Source organism: Melopsittacus undulatus, chromosome 2, assembly GCF_012275295.1.
Source record: "Melopsittacus undulatus isolate bMelUnd1 chromosome 2, bMelUnd1.mat.Z, whole genome shotgun sequence".
NCBI classification, from domain to species: Eukaryota; Metazoa; Chordata; class Aves; order Psittaciformes; family Psittaculidae; genus Melopsittacus; species Melopsittacus undulatus.
The window spans coordinates 19,178,602-19,198,743 of record NC_047528.1 but is presented as its reverse complement, the minus strand read 5'-3'; the positions used below and the strand labels follow the sequence as shown (position 1 = coordinate 19,198,743).

General features: G+C 39.7%; 2 protein-coding genes across 4 annotated transcripts in view; one reads left to right on the top strand and one right to left on the bottom strand.

Annotated features, from left to right (window-relative positions):
- Positions 1-5,956, bottom strand: part of NUP58 (nucleoporin 58) — a 34,526-nt gene extending 28,570 nt beyond the window's left edge. For all 3 annotated transcript variants that reach the window (XM_034074339.1, XM_034074340.1, XM_005149764.4), the window contains exons 1-2: positions 5,651-5,956; positions 998-1,137 (exon numbers count right to left, since the gene is read on the bottom strand). In XM_034074339.1, the coding sequence (XP_033930230.1) occupies positions 998-1,137; positions 5,651-5,760 (250 nt within the window). In that variant the 5' untranslated portion in view covers positions 5,761-5,956. The remainder of the gene's footprint in view (positions 1-997; positions 1,138-5,650) is intronic.
- Positions 5,957-7,790: 1,834 nt separating this feature from the next.
- The window catches only part of MTMR6 (myotubularin related protein 6), a 29,017-nt gene continuing 16,665 nt past the window's right edge, over positions 7,791-20,142 (top strand). Inside the window, exons 1-7 of the mRNA XM_005149763.3 lie at positions 7,791-7,888; positions 12,568-12,684; positions 14,582-14,744; positions 15,392-15,549; positions 16,109-16,237; positions 17,459-17,593; positions 18,796-18,928. Coding sequence (XP_005149820.1) covers positions 7,865-7,888; positions 12,568-12,684; positions 14,582-14,744; positions 15,392-15,549; positions 16,109-16,237; positions 17,459-17,593; positions 18,796-18,928 — 859 coding nt within the window. The 5' untranslated portion in view covers positions 7,791-7,864. The remainder of the gene's footprint in view (positions 7,889-12,567; positions 12,685-14,581; positions 14,745-15,391; positions 15,550-16,108; positions 16,238-17,458; positions 17,594-18,795; positions 18,929-20,142) is intronic.

The window sequence follows — 20,142 nt, the reverse complement described above, 5'->3', positions numbered from 1 at the left end:
AAAGTAGACATTCTATCAATAGCTTGTCAGCCATATGGCAGTACATAAGATTAGCATGTAAACCAGCACATTTACAGTACAATGAAGATTAAATTGTCAAAGACTTCATAAAATCCCATCTTGGTTTAGCATTTCTGCCCCACAGGTAATTTAAAAATATTTTCAACACAGTGCTATGCCATTTCATACAAAAAAACACCCTATATGATTAGATGATAAAAAGAATCATTAAGAGCTAAAAGAAAATTACCACAATGGCGCCAAAGACAGTAATACAAGCTTTAAGTCTACTGAATTTATTTCTAGCAGATTGGTTCTTACAACTTCCCCTGCCTACTCATACAAGTGTACAAGAAAAAAAAAAGACTATTTTGTCTAGCAATATTGGCACCAAAGTAAAATTTATGATGTCTGCATAATGGCTGAAACAAAATACCCCCAGTCAGCAAAGCTTTATTCTTTTGCACTCCAATACGCCTTTATGTTCATAGGCTGAAGTGAAGACTAAAGAAAATACTAATAAATCTCTTCATGAATATTGCTAACACTGAAAATCTCAAAATACAACCCCAGAAATGTTTACTACTGCAGGATTACAAACATCACAGTACAAATACAATCTCACAATGTTTTACAGTATTTTTCAGATCAAAATATACCTCAATCTTAAATACTGATTTTGAACATCCTGGATAAAGAGTTAAATTTCTAAAAAACATGAGGATTAAAATTAAGGAACAATTTACACACAGGCCCAGGAATAGTTTTCTGGCAACTGCATTTGTGTTTCTGCAGCATTGGTAGAGCAGAGTTCTCAATGACTGAGCTTTCCAATTGTTCAATGAAGCCTTTTTACAAAGCTACACAAGTAACATGCTGAGCTACAGAAATACTGGAAAAAAAAAAAAGCAACACATTATGATGACCCAGCTTTTGTGTATGTATGATATATTTCTTCACTGTTAATTCAAACTTCTGCTGTACAGTATTTTTCTACCTGTACTGATGCCTCCTAGTGTAAAGCCCGTGGTTGATTTTGATCCAAAAAGGCTACTCCCGAAGCCCACCGAAGGAGCTGATGTAGTTGCTGTAGCCGTGGCAGAGCCCAGAGTTCCAAAATTAAGTCCTCCTGTTGAGCTATTGCAAAATAAGACTATTAGCAATTATTTTTTCAAAATAAAAAAATCCACAGCGCACCCTCCCCTTATCTCAATTTCTTTCCCATGCCACCATTCATTTTCCCAAACCACATAAGATGCAGCTGGACAAGACAAAGTCCAAGCTCACTGACACTAAACAGAAAGAGGAAAGCGATTTCCCTCTTTCCTTCTACACTATTTAACTCCCACTGCTGCCCTGATGCCAACTCCAGCATTTGTTCAACCCCTTGCTGAGCTGACACATCTTGGTAGACCAGTGGGAAATCTGAAATTTTCTTCTATCATCTCATTAGTTTTGCCTAATTATTCTCTCTGCACTACTGAAATGGGAAAACAAACACTAAAGGCAGCACAAAGAAAACAACAAACCCACACAAACATCTTTTCAAAGCAGGTTACAAGTCCAGTTAGGTACCTCTGACCAGAAACCTCAACCAATGTTACTTTTATTTCTTTCTAAAGTGATAAGCAGACATACAACCATTTAGAGCAACAATACAACTTTGCCCTATATACCACCAAATGCACAAATGCATTTTCTAACCAAAATGCTATCCTTCTGCACAGGTACCAACCACAGAAAACTCATGGCTACCATACTTTTTCTGACTGTGTATTTGTCAGAGAGTTACAGAAATAAACTTCCAGAGCTATTTTCACACATGCAGGAGAAGATAGGCAAAGGAGAGATCAGTCATCACCAGGAAAATGAAGCATTTTTTATTTATTAAATAAACTACCTATTTTAGAAATTGCATGGCAAATAGAGAACAAGCTTTACATTTACCAGAGAAAGCAATAAACTACTGTACAAAACCACAGGGGAATAGAATAATCATGACTATTTCTAACCAATTACTTACAAGTACTAGCAGCCAAATGAGTCTACAACCTTTAACTTTTCTTCTTAAATTGAAGAAATATCAAGTGGATAATTTACTTGCAGTACCCTCCTGCTTCAATTCATGAGAATTTTTAGAAACTAGGTAAGTTCTCTCTAAGTTAAATAACGTTTTGCATAAGTTCAATGGCTGAACCAAAACAATGCAACTTAAACTTCAAGGTTACAGTTGTCAAGAGTAATTTTCTGTTTCAGTATTCTCACCATTTCCTTAACTCTTCTGTGTATGAAGGCAGCTTGTAGGCATAACAAAATAAATACAAATCATTAGAAAAAAGGCTGCAATCAGTTTTTACCTTAAAACTTCCAAAAATATCTACAAAACTGACTGTGGCAAGCCCAACAAAAGTTGGTCACAAGTTCAAAATCTAGCTTGAAAAATGCAGGAAACAGAGGGGTCATGAAGCTTAGAAGGACACAGGCCCATTAACTGTCCAACTCCACAGGAGCCAAAGCATTTCAGCTTTCTTTATTCTCAAAATTTCAACATAGCAAACTATAGCACCATGACCCGCTTGTAAACTTAGAACTTACAACATTGTGCTTCTCTCACCACTCAAGAGTTTCTCAACTTTTTCCAGTTTAAAGATGATTCCTCTGTGAAAATTCTTATTTCAGCATCCCAGCAAAAGGAAATCAAGGTACAAAATATGCAATTCAGCAATATAGGACAATAACCCCCAAGACCCTTGCTAAAATTAAGGGTTTTGGTTGGTTGGTTTTTAAGATAGAAAGAAAACAAACTGCAGACATAAAATAATGGCACTGGGCATTCTCATCAGCAAAGAAAGCCTGTGCCAGAGGAACTTTCTACTCAGGTAGAAAGTCAGGTCTCAATTCTGATTTCAGAACTATAACAAAGCATTCTAGTACCTGGCTAGAGCACACTACAGAGAACACTGATTAACAAAAGAGCGAGCTTAAATACCTGAACTATTGGTGCAATGCAGGACTTGAGCAGGCTGGCATATCACTTGGGCCACCAGAATACAATCTTTAACTGGTCACACTGATGACTAATACTTACGTCTAGACTACACAATAAAGCCTGTTTTCTCCCAACACCTGGCAATACTGTCTAGACTCAATTCAGAAGAACAATTTTGCCACAGAAATGGACTTAAGAGATCAATGTGATCAGACAAAAGCCGTTTATTACAAAGCATCTATCCTTTTTATACTGTTATTTGTGTCTGCTTACAATAACTTGGTGTTTTATGACTGGATACATATCCTTGTGGCACGCAGCAACTAGTATATAATTGGTCAAATAAGAGCATGGGAATCTAACCTTTAAAACTTGCTAAGAGTTCGCTATTTTGTATCTTAGCACATTCCAGTTTCTTCTTATCTTGCTTGCACCATTACTCTTGCTTTCTTACCCACATCCTTCTTTAGTCTGGGTTCATGTCGAACTCCACATAGGCACTTGCTGACTTGGGAATGTGAAGATTCTTTGCTAAAAATCCATCCACATCTCCCCCTTTTTCTTGTTGCCCAAGCCAAACACACTTCATAGCATTCATTGTCATACGTTGAATATATTGTAACAAACAAGATACAATACAGATAATGGCAAAAAAAGACAAGCAACAAGATCAATCCTCCTTTGGCCAAGACTAATAACCATACAGTTATACCCCAGCCAGAAAAAAAGTGATGATAGCCAATCTTTATCATTTTCCCTTAAATTCATCACACTATCTTTCAACTTACGGATACTTTTATGTACAGATTCTGAATGATCTGACAAGTTCATACAACACATTCCTTTCAAAATTTCACACCCATGTCCATGTGCTAAGAGGAGAAAATCAATTGCTGTCCTATTTTGCAAAGTCACGTGTCTAATAAAATCAGCATCAGTGAGTAATGCAGAGAGAGCAGATACTGTAGCATTAGTTTGTTTAGCGAGCGAACATCCTGACTTATTCAATGTTGCTAAAGCTTGAGCACTAGCTACTCCAGGAGCTAAGAATGAAGCAGCTATAAATGTCTGCCTGCTCAGCAGTAGTGATAAATACCTGTGGGCAACCACACTTCTGCACTCTTCCTTGTCTCAAACATGTTCTCAAGCAAATCATCCCATAGGATGCTCAAGATTCTTTCCAAACAATCAGCAATAAAAAGGCCTCTTCCTCTGTTATACACCTTGATCAACAGCCCTAACAACTCATCCTGCTTTTAAGAACAAATGTATGAATAAAAATGCAGAGCACCATACTGATATCAATGGGTACCTGTTAAACTTTTGCTTATTGGTTTTTAAGATATTAAAAAACCAGCTAGAACAGGAAAAAAAAAAAAACAACAAAAAAAAAAACAAACCCAAACATAAATATATTTAAGTTCAATAGGCAGTTTTTAACAAGTGCTGACCAACAAGAGTTTTCCTTGTTTCAAGCAATACATTTAAAATGATGTTTCTGAATAAACAAGCATTACTTTAATTCACTCATTTTAACCACAGGAAATCTGCATTACACAGGCATGACACAAAAAAACCAAGTTCTTTACTAACTCCAGATAAGCTTTACTGGTGGAGTGTGGGGGAACAAACCAGCCAAAAAGCCGAAACAAAACCAAACCCAAACAAACCACAAACCAAGTTCAGGTAACAAGAACATCATCAGTCAGTCATGATGAAAAGATTATTAGAAGAGAATCAACACTTATTCCCACTCATACGGGTTTCCAAAAACCAATACTGACATTTAATCCAGAGATATTCTCTCAGATCCAGATGCTCTGTTCCCTTCCATTGCCAACTCCTGAAAACTGTGACAGAGAAATATTTTCAAAAAAATCTGAAGCTCCCTTGTGTAGCTCACCCTGCACATTTAGACTACATTACAGTGATTGACTTTGCCTGATCAGATTTGGGAAAAACTCCAATACAAAGCTCCACTGCAACAGCCCTAATCTTCAACAAAGGCATAATAAGAAGCTGATCAGAAAAAAAAAAAAACTTTGCTGAGACAGTTGCGCTCCAACACACTGTACACCAAATGTAAGGTTATCTATGTCATAAAGCATAAGGCTGCACCCAACTTCGGGAAAAAAAATGGAATGTCAGATTTGAACATTAAGCATTTGGGCTTTGACATCAACAAGGTCTGCGTTGTGCACACAAGATCAGACTGGCTGCTGACACCTAGATGCGCACGGTTCTACATTGTGTTCAGAACCTTAGTGATAACCGTGGAGACTCGCTGCTCCGACACAAAACCACGATAAAGTAAAACTTTAAGAGCACCCCACTTTGTTATTAGCTGCTGAACAGATCGATCTCCATGTGACGAACCCGCCGACTCAGGCAGGGCTCCCCAGCCCCTGCGCGCTGGTAAGAAAACGGTGAAGCCATCTCATCCGAGCACCAGGGGCCCGCTAGGCCAGGAGTGCCAGATCTCCCAGGCCCTCTGGCAGCAGCAGAGGCACCGGGACACAGAGCCCTGGGTTTGCGCCCCCGTCTCCGCTCCCAGCACTCACACGCACAAACACGCGTGCCGCCCTGGCCCAGGCGAGGCCCGCGGAGCACCGGCGGCCTCAGTGCCGGGCCAGGCCGAGCCGGGCGGGGGTGCCCCATTACCTCGGCGTGGCGGCTCCGAAGGAAAAGCCCCCGCCCCCTCCTCCTGTCCCGGCGGCGGCGGCCGCCGCGGAGCCCAGGGTCCCCGCGCCGAAGGAGAAGCCCGCAGACATGGCGGCAGCTGCGGGAACGGCCGTAGAGCGGAGCCGGGAGGCTGCAGCGGGCCCGGTCGGCGGGGGCCCGGGAAGGGCAGCGGTGGCGGCTGCCTGCTTGAGCGCGGCGGTGGCTGCTCAGGGCCTCATCGCGCCCGGCTATCACTTGGAACCCAGCGGCGGCAGCGACCGCGCGGACACCAGCCACGCTCCCTACGCGCGCCCGCCGCAATGCACCACGGGACAGACGCACCACCCGCTGGCCCTTAAAGCGACAGTAACGTGTGGAACGCACCACCCCTCCGCCCGCACAGCCCGCTGGGCCGGTGCGGCCGTCTTGGGCCGAGGCTGCTGGTGAGGGCTGCCAGGGGTGTGGCGCTCGGGAGGGGCCCAGCTTGGTAGGCGGAAGCACCCGTGGGTGAAGTCCTGAGTAAATGTACTATTCAGGTACATTTAAATTGCTCGCAGCTCCACGGGCAATTTAAATGTACCTGAGTGCCTGGATGAACCCTGACGCTGTGAGAAACTAACATGGTTACCTCCAGAGTTCCTCAAAGCATTTCGAACAACGCATACTCAGCTCTATTGTGCTCCTCCGCACTGTGACTGCTGAAGACTATGGGTGGCCACAGATAGTGTTTACTGAAATGATGTTCGAGATCATTTCCAGGTGATTTGATTGCTGTCCTTTACACGAGGCAGACCTTCAGGCATAGTTAAATGTAAATCTGTGGTTTAGTCGATTTCACTCATGCCTAGCTTTGACCGTGTTAAAGAAATTAAAGCCCCCAAACTGTTGACTGTTAAATGGCACTTGTAGAGTGATTTTTGTAGAGTTGTTTACCAACAAATTCTTCTGATCTGAAAGGCCATGAAGTGACAAAATACGTTGGCATAACAGGAAAAAGGGCAGAGTGGTGCTTTCACGGTATGGTTTTAATAACTCGTAGAATCTTAGAATCAAGTAGGTTGGAAAAGACCTCTAAAATCATCAAGTCCAACCATTACCCCAAGGCTGTGAAGTCCACCACTAAATTGTGTCACTAAGAGCCTTGTGGATGGTACCATTCAAAAACAAGTTCTAGATTATGAAGTCTATGTTACTAAAAGAGGTTAATTCTGTATAAAACCTGACTTACTGAACCAGTTCTAATTTAGGTAATAAGTATGAAAACAGCAAGACCTATACAGTCCATTCTGAAACCTTTAAGCTAAATTTTAGTAGATCTCTTAAATACGGTGCAGCACACACAAGATTTTTGTGCACCCACATAACTCTGACATGGATGAGTCACTGCACTGTGCAACTTCTGACTTGAACAATAACTTGCTCCTGTACAGTCTTAAACTCCCCAATACACTTGTAATAGTTCTTATTCCAGTAAGGCCTTTTGACACTGTTTTCCATAATACCCTCACAGAGAAGTCATTACTGTATGGGCTGGATGAGCAGACTGCTCAGCCAAGAGAAGGCTCAGGGGGATCTTATCAATATCTTTGACTACCTGACCAGAGGGCACAAAGTAGATGGAGCCAGAGTCTTCCCAGTGGTGCCCAGTGACAGGACCAGAGGCAGTGGGCACAAACTGAAACACAGAAAGGTCTATGGAAACGTCAGGGAACACTTTTTTTTTTCCTGGGAGAGCAACTGAACTTTATAGTTTGCCTAGAAAGATCCATCCTTGGCAATAGTAAAAACCTATCTAAGCATGGTATAGGCTCTGAGTGGCCCTATTTACACACAGGGGTTGGACTAGGTACTTCCAGAGGTTCCTTCCCAACTCAACCCTCTGTGATACTACAAGAACGACAATCTTCCGCGAATTTCCTCATTCAGGAGACTCTGACAGCCTGAAACACTCCGTGTCACGAATGGAGCCTTGGATTAACCAGGCAACGACTCCCACTGTCCACACACCTCCTGCCCACTGCGGGCAGGCTGGCAGCCGCGCGCATGCGCGCTGTTCACGGGGACGTAGTACCCTCCATGCGCCGCGAGAGGCCGCTGCAAGGAGCCAGCACCGGCCGGCTCCGCCCAGCCCCGCCCCGGAAGTGTTCCTAGGTGACGGCCGCCCCGGGCCGGCAGTGCAGTGGTGGGTGGTGGCTGTGGGGAAGTGGCGCTGCTATGGAGCACATCCGCACCACCAAGGTACCTCTGCTTCGGCTTCTCTCTGTCGGCTGCGGGTACGGCTGGTAGCTCAGTGGTGGTGTTGTCGGCGCTGCGCAAGTAGCTGTGGGGTGGGGAGGGCCTTTTCGGCTCGGCGAGCCCCTGCACCGCGGCTGTCAGCTGCGGATGAGGGCGTTGTTGTCTGCCGCCTTCCATTTTGTAGCTGGTGTCTTCCCGCGAGTGGCTCTGGGGCGGCCCATGCTTATGGGGGCATCCTGGGAACAGCCGGTACCGGGGGTGCCGCTGCCGCGGGGCGTCGGACACCTGCCTTCTTGGAGGCTCCTTCGGGTGTCGCTCCTCACGGGGCTGGAAGGTGTGAGAGCTCCCGGGCGGGGCTCGGTGCGTGCCTCCCCGGTGTGGCCCTGCAGAGTGAACCGTGCTCTAAATGACGGGAAGGCGATAAAAATCCTCCTGGTGTAATAGGGGTGTAGTGTGGGGTGGGGAAGCAGCAGCAACAGCCAGCTGGAGACGGCTGCAGTTGGCTTTTGTATTCTGGATGCTGTTCCATGCAGCTTTTCCTAGCTCTGGAGGCAAATAAGCTGTGACAACAACATTGTTTTCTTTTTTTTTTCTTGTTTTTAAAGGCTGTGGTGTGTGTTGTTAGGAACGCAGGCTATCAGTATGCGTGCAATGTGTTAGGCAGTTCAAAAACATTAGCTAAGCTGCAGTTGGCACTTTAGGCTTCTCTGGGCCTTTTTTCCTAGTGTTAGTTTGGTTTTGTCTATATTGAAGATGTAAAAAAGGTCATTCTTTCTGTTTTTTTTTTTTATGTCATAGCTTTTATAGAATTACTTTTCTAGCAGTATGTTTCTCATCTTGCTCATCAGCCCTTACTGAGGGGGCTGCTAAAAGGACTGCCTCTCTCTGTCGGGTTCTGGAAACTGTCAAGTGATTAGTTCCCTAACCTGGCAGTCTTGACTTTAAATGAGATTTATAGGTGTGTGAAGAAAAGGAGTGGTCATATTTCAGCTCTAAATAGTTGTCATTTAACCAATAATTATGTAAAGAAACAATATTTTGTGTTAATACTTTATATTTTCATATGAAAAGTATTTTTTAGTTTTCATATATATTTGTATGTTTATATGTGAAAAAGGAGGTCTCTGATGAAGCTGCTCTTAGTGGCAGGTGACACCTAGTAAACTAGATTACTGGATGAAATAATCTTACGCCAAGATCAAAGATAGGAGATAAGGTATTTTTTTGCCAGCCTATTTACTTGTAAACCTGAAACTCCTTGTTTAGGAGTTTAATAATGTGGCAGTCACTAGCTAACTTCAGGATAAAAGCTAGACTAAAGCTAAAGTCTTTTGATGATCTGAGTGCCTCTGTAAATTTAAAACTTGAAATTGAGACTGGAAGGGTACTGGTCACTGAATTCTTTCTGTTTGCTATTTGTAGATCATTGTGTTTCTGCAGGTTGTTGGTCCCCTCCTGGGGAAAAAATACTTCTTGTAGCAATATAACTGGAGAGAGAAACAAGCTCTGAATGTAACTTATACAAAACTTACGGCTTGAAACAAGTATTTTTATAATTAATTAAGAAAATAATCTGGTCTAAAAGTATCAAATTTATGGCTAGGAATAGCATGAGGATTTGGTTATAATTGTGATGCTTGCTTAGCTTTTTGTATCTGTTAGTTTATTTAATATCCAGGTGGATTAAAAAGTATATATGCTAGATGGTAGTAATTCCAAGCATTACAGTTATAGGAAGTGAGAAAACTAAAATGCAGCCTGCACTGTGGGCCTTAAAACTTCAGTGCATGTGTAGGTTCAAGTTGGATCTCATTGAGACACATTTACTTTTTCTAATCTGACAACACTTAACATTTTTTTGTTTTGGGGTTTTTTTTCTGTTTGTTTTATTAAAGTAATAATGAAATAAGCTTGAAATAACAGTACAGTCTTGCACAAATTAGCTGATTTCCAGGTAAGCTGTCATCCCTTAGAGAATGTGATGAAAGAGGCTTTATTCTTTCTCAAACTTCAGTTTGCTGGAAATGTTGAAGTTAGAATTGTCCTGAAACTGTTTGCACAGCTCTCTGAAATACAATTTACTGCCTGTGAAATTAAACTCTCCAACAGATTTATGTTGAATAAAGAAATGAGATCAACATTGTAATAACTTCTGCCTGAGAAATTTATACTTAAATAGCAACAAATGATGGAAGTCAGTTCACAATATGTGGTGGTGAAATTACAAATAAGAATATCGTGGTTTTGCAATGAAGCTTTGAAACTAAAGTGTCCTGAAAAATACTTTAAACCAAAGCAAGGTAGAAAAGACTCTAATTTCTTCAGTCAAATCTAGATTTGTTTAAAATCAAATCTGTTTTAGTTAAAATACTGATGGGTCTCCTACTGAGGATAGAAAGTTTTACTTAGCTTGACTGCTAAATCCTAAACTTATGTTTGCAAGACTGAGACTTAAATGGGTAAGGGAAAATGCATTTTTAATTTCAGTGAATGTCTAATAAAGAATCCTGAAATAACATACTGTAATTGTTTTGTCTTGGATTAATTTTTCTAATTTAACTCTTCAGCTTTTTTGATGCAAGACTTCAGAAGTATAGTTTCAGCCTTCCTTTCTGTTCTGACTTGTCTCCTATATTGAAACATTTTCTTGGGTTTTTTGACTTTGGTCTGTAACTCTTAATCCCAATAAACTGTTCAGTGACTCATTCACTGTAAGGGCTCTGTATTATTGAGGTAGCTGTTCAAATTCTTACTGGTTTAGAAACTCACTAATTTGTTCTTGCTAGCTGCTGTCAGATGGCAGTTGCAACTAAAAATGTTTGTTTGCAGACGTGCTGAAACTCAATAGCAGTCTTCAGTTTCTTAATCTTGTGAACCCATTCTCTGAACTGATGGCTGACATGTTTTGCTGTAACTAAGGATTTGCCAAACTTTACAATTAAAAACAAAGTGTCTGTCTAGCTGAATACCTGTTAAAGCTGGCTTGGGGTAAGCTTACATGAACATGTAATCTGTGGAGTCTGAATCTGAATTACATTTTGGTGGTGTTTAAAGATTCTTGAAGATTTCACCGATGTAAGAGGAAGCTGGAGCCCTAATGCCTGTCCTTATCTAACATAGAAATACAGCTTTCAGAATAGCTACCTTGTTACATGGAGGAGAATGGAACTTCACATGCCCAGATTTTGTGGGTTGTGTTACAGAAACAAAACTGGAGCAATTTCTGTGACTTCTCAATTTGCTGAGGTGCAGTGACAGGTACCTGAGCAGTTACTGCTGCAGAGCTGTGCAAAATAGAACTCTGTTTTGGCTGTGCTATACTGATTTATGCTACTCTGTATCTGAGCAATGTAACCTTGCTGGTTACAGCATAATGTATTTTGAGGTACTGATGCATGTAGCTTCCAAGTATTTATTTTTGCTTTCTAAATTGAAACCTAGAGTATCATAGTATCGCTGGATTTTAGCCGATGTTTGTGTTTCCTACATTGTTTTGTATGCATTAAGTGGCTTTTCTAACTTTCAGACACAAAATCAGGCCTTGCTAGATTGTAAAAAATACAAGAATTAATAAGGCAATTTTGTGTAATTATATGTGCTTTTAGGAGATAAATAAGTTTGTATATCTCAGTTACAAGTGGCTTAACATCAGCACAGTAGATATGAGCTGTCTTAGTCACCTCATCTGAGTGCTGGTCTTGCTGGTGTGGAAGTTTTTTGGGTTCTATCATGCATTTAATGTCAGTAACAGCAAGCCTCAATTAAAAGAGCTTTAAGTGGGCATTAATGACACAATGCTGCCAAGAAATAGAGGAATGTGTGGAGGTAAGCCATGCTCCTTTCCTGGTTTTGCATGTAGAGAATCATGTAATGCTTTCTTCAAATAAAGCAAACTGTGGAGCCTGTGAAGTTATAAGCAGTAGATAAAATGCAGACTTATCTAAAAATCACTTTATTTTCAATTGCTGTCTATAGGATTGAGATAGCAATGTTGATGGAATACCAGGAGGAGAAATTTGCCCTTTCAAGACTCAAGCTTGAAACTCCAAATGGCAGTCCTTGAATTTCTAGGACATTATTAAAATTATTAGAATTCCAATAGTATTTTATTTTTGACTGAGGCAAGTTTATGATGATCTAGATTTTTGAAGTTGGGGATGATGTAAAAGACAATAGATACCTAAAACTGAAGTCAGGAGGAACATAATTTTTTATGTTTTTGAGTCTGCAGAGAGCCAATGAAGCACCTTACTGAGATGAGCTCTTAATTCATTCAGTGCTGACATCTCAATAACAGTAAATTGTTAGTGTGTGTTTGCTGTTTTGGGAAAGGAGTCTAAAAGCTTATTAATGTTCTTAATTATATAAAAAATTAGTATCTTAGTCTGTTTTACTAGTAAGTAACCATGGTAGTTATGTACGTGGAGTAAGTATTCAGAGTCTAGCATTGTGCTTTCATTATTAACTTTTGGACTGAAACAGGATACTGTAGCTAGTCAGTCTTCTCAAAGCTTGTGTGACCACTATTGTGTTCTTAATAGTTTAGCCTGAACGTATGTATGCTGTGTTATACTTTCCACTGTTCTCTACTGACAGATCTTTTTGCAGTTACTATTCTGCTTTGTGCAAAAAAACCCACCCCAAAATTAATGTTTACTCCCCCTCTTTTTTTTCTCTTGCAGGTCGAGCAAGTGAAATTACTAGATAGGTTTAGCACAAGCAATAAGTCAGTGACGGGAACTCTATACCTTACAGCAACTCATCTGTTATTCATAGATTCAAGCCAGAGAGAGACATGGGTAAGGATAATCAATGCTTGCACCTCAGAAGCTGAGGTTCTCCAGCTGCATTTGTGTTTCCTAATCTAAGGTTAAATTTGTTTACTGACATTTTCATCGAAGTTACAAGTTATTCCCCACACTCCCCTTGTTCATGATATCATAATAAGTAAATGATTGACAGATTGTACTCTTGCATGACATTGCTGCAGTTGAAATTGGGTATTGTTGAAAATGTTCACTTCTCAAGCTGCTGTAATTTCTTCTGTAGCCTTCGTTTGTGTTCCTGAGTGAATGTGTGGTGGTTTTCTTTGAATAACTGGCTTGCAGCACAATTCAGAGACAGGAGTGGGAAACTGATAGGTAGTTTAAGCATCAGGTTTAAAATCTGTGTTAATTTACTTTGTATTTAGAGCCTGCCTAAGTTAAATGAGACAGAAAAGTCCAAGATCTAGGCTTTTGTGAAATACTGAAGATCCCATGTCCTTTTTTGAGTGGCAAGCAGCAATTTCTTCCCAAGTCATCATCTCTGGAATAAAATGATGCAGTAGGGGCTGCAGCTTCTTGGTGACCTATGCCAATGTTGTACCATCAGAGTTGGCTAGTACAGTAATTGCTATTAGCTTTTCTGTTCAGAGCCCTAATGGCATGCATGTGGACATCAAGGTCTGGCTTTCCCTGTAGCTCAGCTATCTGGCTAAATGAGTGCCTGTCATCCTTCAGGATGAAATCTCATTTCCCTGGGTGTGGTTAATCTCTTCCTGTAGATGTATTTTTCTGGTTTACCCTTCCTCCTGTATCCTGGTTGTCCAACGAGGTGCCTCATGGTGGTTTCAAGAAGTTATTTTTCTCTGATTTGTTCTTGGGTACAATGTACAATTTTATACAAACCAAATTGTAACCTTTCAGGCAAAATGGGTTACTGGGGAGAATATGATTCAGAAGCATTATTTGTGTTTCCCTGTGTACTATGTTAAAAGGTTTCATTTTGGTGAAATTGCACCTGCATTCAGATTATTGCATTTCTGTGATGATAATGCAAGTACCAAGTATAATTATGATAATGTCTTCAAGATATAGTTTCTTTGTAAATGTATATTTGGTACCATAGTTTTCAGATGCCTGTCTAATTCTGATCAGTATTTCAGAGATGATTATGTCAGTGAGGTAATTAAAATTCTGCAAGAACATCTTGTTCAGTTGAGGTAATGTATCTGTGGCTTTCTTCCCATGATTGTTAGTTTCCTAAGTGTTGTGTAGACTTGCCACAAAGATAAATCTATTGAAGGCTTTTGTATATCCATTACTGACAGTCTTCTGAAAGTGGTTTAAAGGCAAAATTTAGCTGAGAGACTGTCATGTCTACATAACACAGTGGGTAATACAGACGATGTTTTTCGTATCTCCTGTTCATTCTGTAGATATTGAATACTAGCGTTCTAAAATCTTCATCTTCTGTATCTTATACTTTGAATTGCTTTTCTTGACTCGTTTTGCCTAAAAAGTCTGAAATATGTTCCTGTAGATCCTTAAAATAAAAAAGCATCCTGTTTGGGTCCTGCCTAATTAGAATTAAGCTTGTGAGTTAGCAAAGTTATGGAGGAATAACCACAGTGGAGCTTTACTTCTTCCTTTTGGATTTAGAAGGTTATTTATTATTCCTTACAAACATTAGGTAGCACTTCAGAATATGAAGTGAGAGAATACCTGTATTTTGAAAAATTACGATATCCTGACCAAAATGCCAGTCTTGGATTTCTTCTTTTAAATTTATTTCTTTTTATAACTGGGTGATTGACACAATTAGTCGAAACCCATATTCAACATCGTTTAATGTAAACATCTCTTCTTGTAAACAGTATGTATGCTGTTCTCATTTTTCATCAGTGTGCTAACACTAAGTTTTTGTATGCTGCAGATACTACATCATCACATCGCTGTGGTGGAAAAACTTCCCTTGACTACTTCTGGCTGCCCCCTTGTCATCCAGTGCAAGAACTTCAGGATAGTTCACTTTGTTGTTCCCAGGGAGAGAGATTGTCATGACATTTATAACTCTTTGCTTCAGCTGTCAAGAACAGGTAATACTTCTAACTGTAAAAGACTTGCAGTATATGCCTGAATAACAAGGTGGTGGTGGTGGTAAATCTGTGGCTCTTAATATTTTTTTTATGTGCATTATGTAGAAGTCAATAAATGGGTTTGGTATGTAGAGGAATTTTAATGGTTAAGTATTCATTTCCGTATAAATTCAGAAGATGTGTTGTCTGGCTCTTGTAGGTCACTGGTCTTCAATAAGAGAATGTGAGATTCCTGTGTTGTTTTGCCTTTCTAGTGTTATTCCTAAAATTGTGACTATAAATGTGTTTAGTCTCTTAATTGGTGTGCTACATAGATTCTGCCCATTGCCTTGTTTAATTTTGTCAGTTTTCTTTTTGTGACCTCTGCTTTGCCCTTATGGAATTAGAAATGTCCCTGCTAAAACAGGTCATGCACACTCAAGAAAGCTTTCATAGCCTACCTTTAACTAAGTATCTGTAATTGTGTCAGTTAACTGTATGATAAATACATCAAGAGTGTCAAGTATCTATTTAGTCTTGCTTCTGAGAATCTTGAAGCCTGAAACTTTCTCTGTAGTTTGGGCAATTTCTTGCCAACTCTGCTGCTTTTCTCCACTCAGACCTTTCTGGGGACAACTCATTGCGTAGTCTTATTCTTTACCTTTTAGCAAAATATGAAGAACTGTATGCCTTCTCTTATAATCCAAAACAAAATGAATCTGAGCAAGTCAAAGGCTGGCAGCTTATTGATCTAGCAGAAGAATATAAGAGAATGGGAGTGCCAAATGCAAACTGGCAGTTGTCTGATGCAAATCGTGATTATAAGGTGAGTGCTGTAATGGAAATGTGTTTTGCTTTGCATTTGTTTCTGCTCTGTCCTCTGACTCTAGTCCTATAGAAAACAATCTAATATTATGAGTATGCTTACCTGTTTGAAGAAAGTCTGGTGCTCTGCAGCATTGTTACCTTTAACTAAGAAGGATTCTGCTTGAGCATTTGCAGTGTTGGCTGTGGGAGACAGTGGCTGTGGTGGTGCAGCCAATTCCCAGATTAGTTTTCATTTTACTTTATAGCCTGCAGATACTAAAAATGAGGGAAATAATTTCAGTATTTTATTTGAAACAAAGTAATAGCATTTCTACTTAAGTGGCATTCTTGAGAAGTGAATGTAAGTATAGCAGTGCTTAACTGTATAACTTGAGTACCAATTTGTACTACTTTATCTGTGCCTTGTCTCCTCTTCTGAGCTGTTTCTCTATATAGAGAGAAATATGTTAGTGTTTAACCTTTGCCTTATTTCATGTAACATCCCTCAAATTGTGTACTATACTAGTATAGTCTTTGTGCCTTGTGCATAAAATTGTTTGTGTGTCTGTCTCTTTCAGATTTGTGAAACCTATCCTAGAGAACTTTATGTTCCCAGAACTGCAAGCAAGCCTATAATTGTTGGTAGCTCCAAGTTCAGAAGCAAAGGAAGGTTCCCAGTGTTATCATATTATCATAAAAATAAAGAGGTATGGTGTATGTTCCTCTTAATACAAATGTACTGAAGAGTATTTCTCAGTATTTGGTAGTAGTGTTCAGGGTAGGCAAGGGAGTAAGTACAGTGACATATGAGACTGGTGTAACTCATGATAACCTTAAATACAGCTGATACTAGTGGTGTCTAACAGGCTATTGAATTAAGCTAAGCCAGTTTAAAAGAAATCCTTAAGTAATTAGTTGAATCTCCTAAAGTTTTCAGAGGCTGACCTAAAGATAAATGAAAATAGCTTTCTGTCAAGTGATCTGTCTTCCTTGATATATTAAGAATAAAATCTGTTAGATCAAATACTCCTCCCTCCCCCCACCAAGAAAACCCCAAAACAACAACAAAAAAACCCCCACAAACCACGCCCCCCCCCCCCCCCAAAAAAAAAGCCAACAAAATGAAAACCCCAACAGCAAAACAAAGTAAAACATCACAAAAACCCAACAAAACCCCACCAAAACAATAGCACTGGTTTGGTGGTGTGAGTTTTTTTGTGTTGTTTTTTGTTTTGGTTTGGTTTCTGTGTTGTGGGGGTTTTTTGTTTGTTTGCTTGTTTGTTTGAGCAATTTGCATGAACTAGAGGATGAGAAATAAGATTTTGCAAGGTTTGGTAGGGCAAATGATGATTCATATCACTCTATCTTGGCTAGGGGCATTATCTTTGAAGGGAGAGAAGGATTGTCACTTTGCTGAGTTGAAGAATTTGATGGATGAGTGCTAAGCTACTGGGTGCATTTGAAGATAATAGTTATTTGTAAGATGCACCTGGTGCCTTAAGAAATGCAATATATGATTGAAAATTACATGGTGAAAATTACATTAGATGATAACATGTTGTATGTGCAATAATAAAATTGTACTTGTGGTAGTAAACCCATAATTTATGTAATGCCAAGAGAGCAGCTTGCTTTCATAAGGTGTATTTTTTCCAGCCTATACTTTTTTGAACTTGGGGAAAGTCTATGTAAACTGGTACTTTGCCGATGTAGATGAGCCTGAAAAAAAATTTGATAAAGTTTTTAAGTTGTAGGTACTGTGTGTGAAGGCTGCAAGTGATGTGTTTAAAAAAAAGTTAGAACACCTAAACTTTTTTTAGTTTAATGATGTTATCTGCCAAATGAAACAACTTGTTTCAGTATCTTTTTAGAAGGATGCAAAGCATTTCAACTGCAGGTATTAATTTGATCTTTGTTTTGTGTGCTAGGCTGCAATTTGCAGATGCAGTCAACCTCTCTCAGGTTTCAGTGCCAGGTGTCTAGAAGATGAACACATGTTGCAAGCCATCAGTAAAGCAAATCCTTCAAATCGCTACATGTACGTCATGGACACCAGACCAAAGGTACATACATACTTGAGGCTCTATAGACTTACTTGCCTGTCTTCCTGAACATTAGAGTACAAGGATACAGTGCAATTCTGAAAAAAATTAGTTAAGTAGGACTCTATCATGGGCAAAAAAGTTCTTTAAAGGTAAAGTTAAGCTTCACTAGTCAGGTATTTAATTACTTTTTTTCTTAAAAGAGTTGAAGCCCTTTCAGGATTCCACTAGAATTCACTGAATAATGCTGGTGAACCTCTGAAGAGGTGTATTTTAAAACACACTAAATATAATTAAGGAAGACATAGGGGATATTTTTATGTAGTATTCTGAGGTCATCATAGAATCATAGATGGGTTTGGATTAAAAGGGACCTTAATGATCATCTAGTTACAAATCCCCTGCCATGGGCAGGGGCACCTACTCGACCGGGTTGCTCAAGGCTCCATCCAACCTGGCCTTGAACAGTGCCAGGAATGGGGCAGCCACAGCTTCTCTGGACAGGCTGTTTCATTGCCTCACCACCATACTTCATCACTAATTAATTAAACTGAATTATGTTGGGGGGGGTTGCCCTGGGTTGGAATGTGGGGTAACATTCAGTCTGTAGAATCATTCTTTTAAATTAGTATCCATTTCACTCAAATCTCTGAATGCAGGAAAAACATATTTGGAAAACAAGTATCTAAAGTGAAAATCCTGCACTGTAGGATCTGCAGTTATATTTCAGGATTAAATCAGGCTGACAGACAGAAACTCAGCCAACTGTTGTTTTTATAATTGTAATTTTTATAGCTGCAGCGCTATTAGCTTCTTACCTCTTAAACCAATGTTTTTAGGATGCCTGGAAAGCATGTTTGATTAGATCTGAGCCTTTCCTTTATAGGTTAATTGTTTCGTAGTGGTTTTGCTCAGAAATAAGTAAAGTTTTTCTAGTGGAAATACAGAGGAGAGAATAGGACATCATTAAATGCATTATTCAGATATGTCAACTCTAAATATAGACTGACTGTTACTCTATATACTATGCCTTTCTTACACTTGAATGCTATCAAGCTGATTTGCCACAAACGTTTAATTCATTGGGTTCTGCTTATTTTATGTGCTCTTGTGTGTTTCTTTTCCCAGTGTATTCCATTGAAATTGTATGACTTTGTTTTCTTAATTTGAGAGGTTTTTGTTTCAAGTGGTGTTTTTCAATATTTTTATTTTGCTCTTTTAAGCTTAATGCAATGGCAAACAGAGCTGCTGGGAAGGGCTATGAGAATGAAGACAACTACTCTAACATTAGGTTCCAGTTTGTTGGCATTGAAAATATTCATGTAATGAGATCCAGCTTACAGAAACTTTTGGAAGGTATGTTCTAACTGTGCTATAACAGTGTATATGAAAACAGGATAAATGTTTTTCTCAAGTTTTTAATAATAGCGTAACCAAACTTTATTGATATTTCTGTATTTTATTCCAGGTTTGTGTAGTACCAGTTTGCTGGGATCTGTAGTAATGAATTACCTTAAACTGAGTTTAAATAAAACTCAGTTTTAAACAAAATCATTAGTAGTATCTGTAGTTGATCTTCAGATCAGGTTTTGGGGTAAATGAACACAGTTCTACTTCTGTCTGTATAATTCACTAGGATTTTGCTGAATACCAGTCTAGTAGGAGAAAGTACCCTTCAGGTCAAAGAAGAAGACATATGCAATAACTTCTCAGACCCTTGTAGAAATATGCCATCAGTGGACTGATCAGGAAGGAAATGCTATGAAAATGATTCATAGCTCAAAATGAGGAAGATCTCTTTTTTAACTTTTAGCTTTCCCAGACATGCTGAACTGAATGTTCTCAAATTAGGAATGTAATGCCAATGACCCTGTTAGTTCAACAGCCATTGTAACCAGGACTGTCCTCAGTTTTATTTATAACAAACTACTGTTGTTTATTCTTCAGCAGGTGTCCTGCTCCTTGGCTCTTTGTCTATTTGCCTGATTAGCCCTCAGAATTGAACGATTACATTTACAAGCATATGTAAGACATAATCCTTCCCAATAAAATTTTGTAATGGGAGTACACCATGAAGCATGCTAGGGGGATTTACAGTCTATTCTTTGATTCAGCTGAATTTTATTTCACTGAATACAAGATACTTAAAAAAAACGTGTCAGTGTGGACATGATGACTCTGCTCCCCTGATGGGCATCTGTAAAACAGCAGTGGAAAAATCATAGAATCATATAATAGTTAGGGTTGGAGAAGACCTTGAGGGCATCAGTTCCAAGCCCCCTGCCATGGGCAGGGACACCTTGAACTAAGCCATGTTGCCCAAGGCTCTGTCAAATCTGGTCATGAACACTGCTAGAGATGGCAGCTTTGCAACAAGAGATTCACAACTTCCTTGGGCAACCTGCTCCAGTGCCTCACCACCCTTGCAGTAAAGAATTTCTTCCTTATATCAGATCTAGGCTTCCCCTGTTTAAGTTTTAACCCACTACTCCTTGTCCTACCACTACAGTCCCTAATGAAGAGTCCATCCCCAGCGTCCTTATAGCCCCCTTTCAGATACTGAAGGGCTG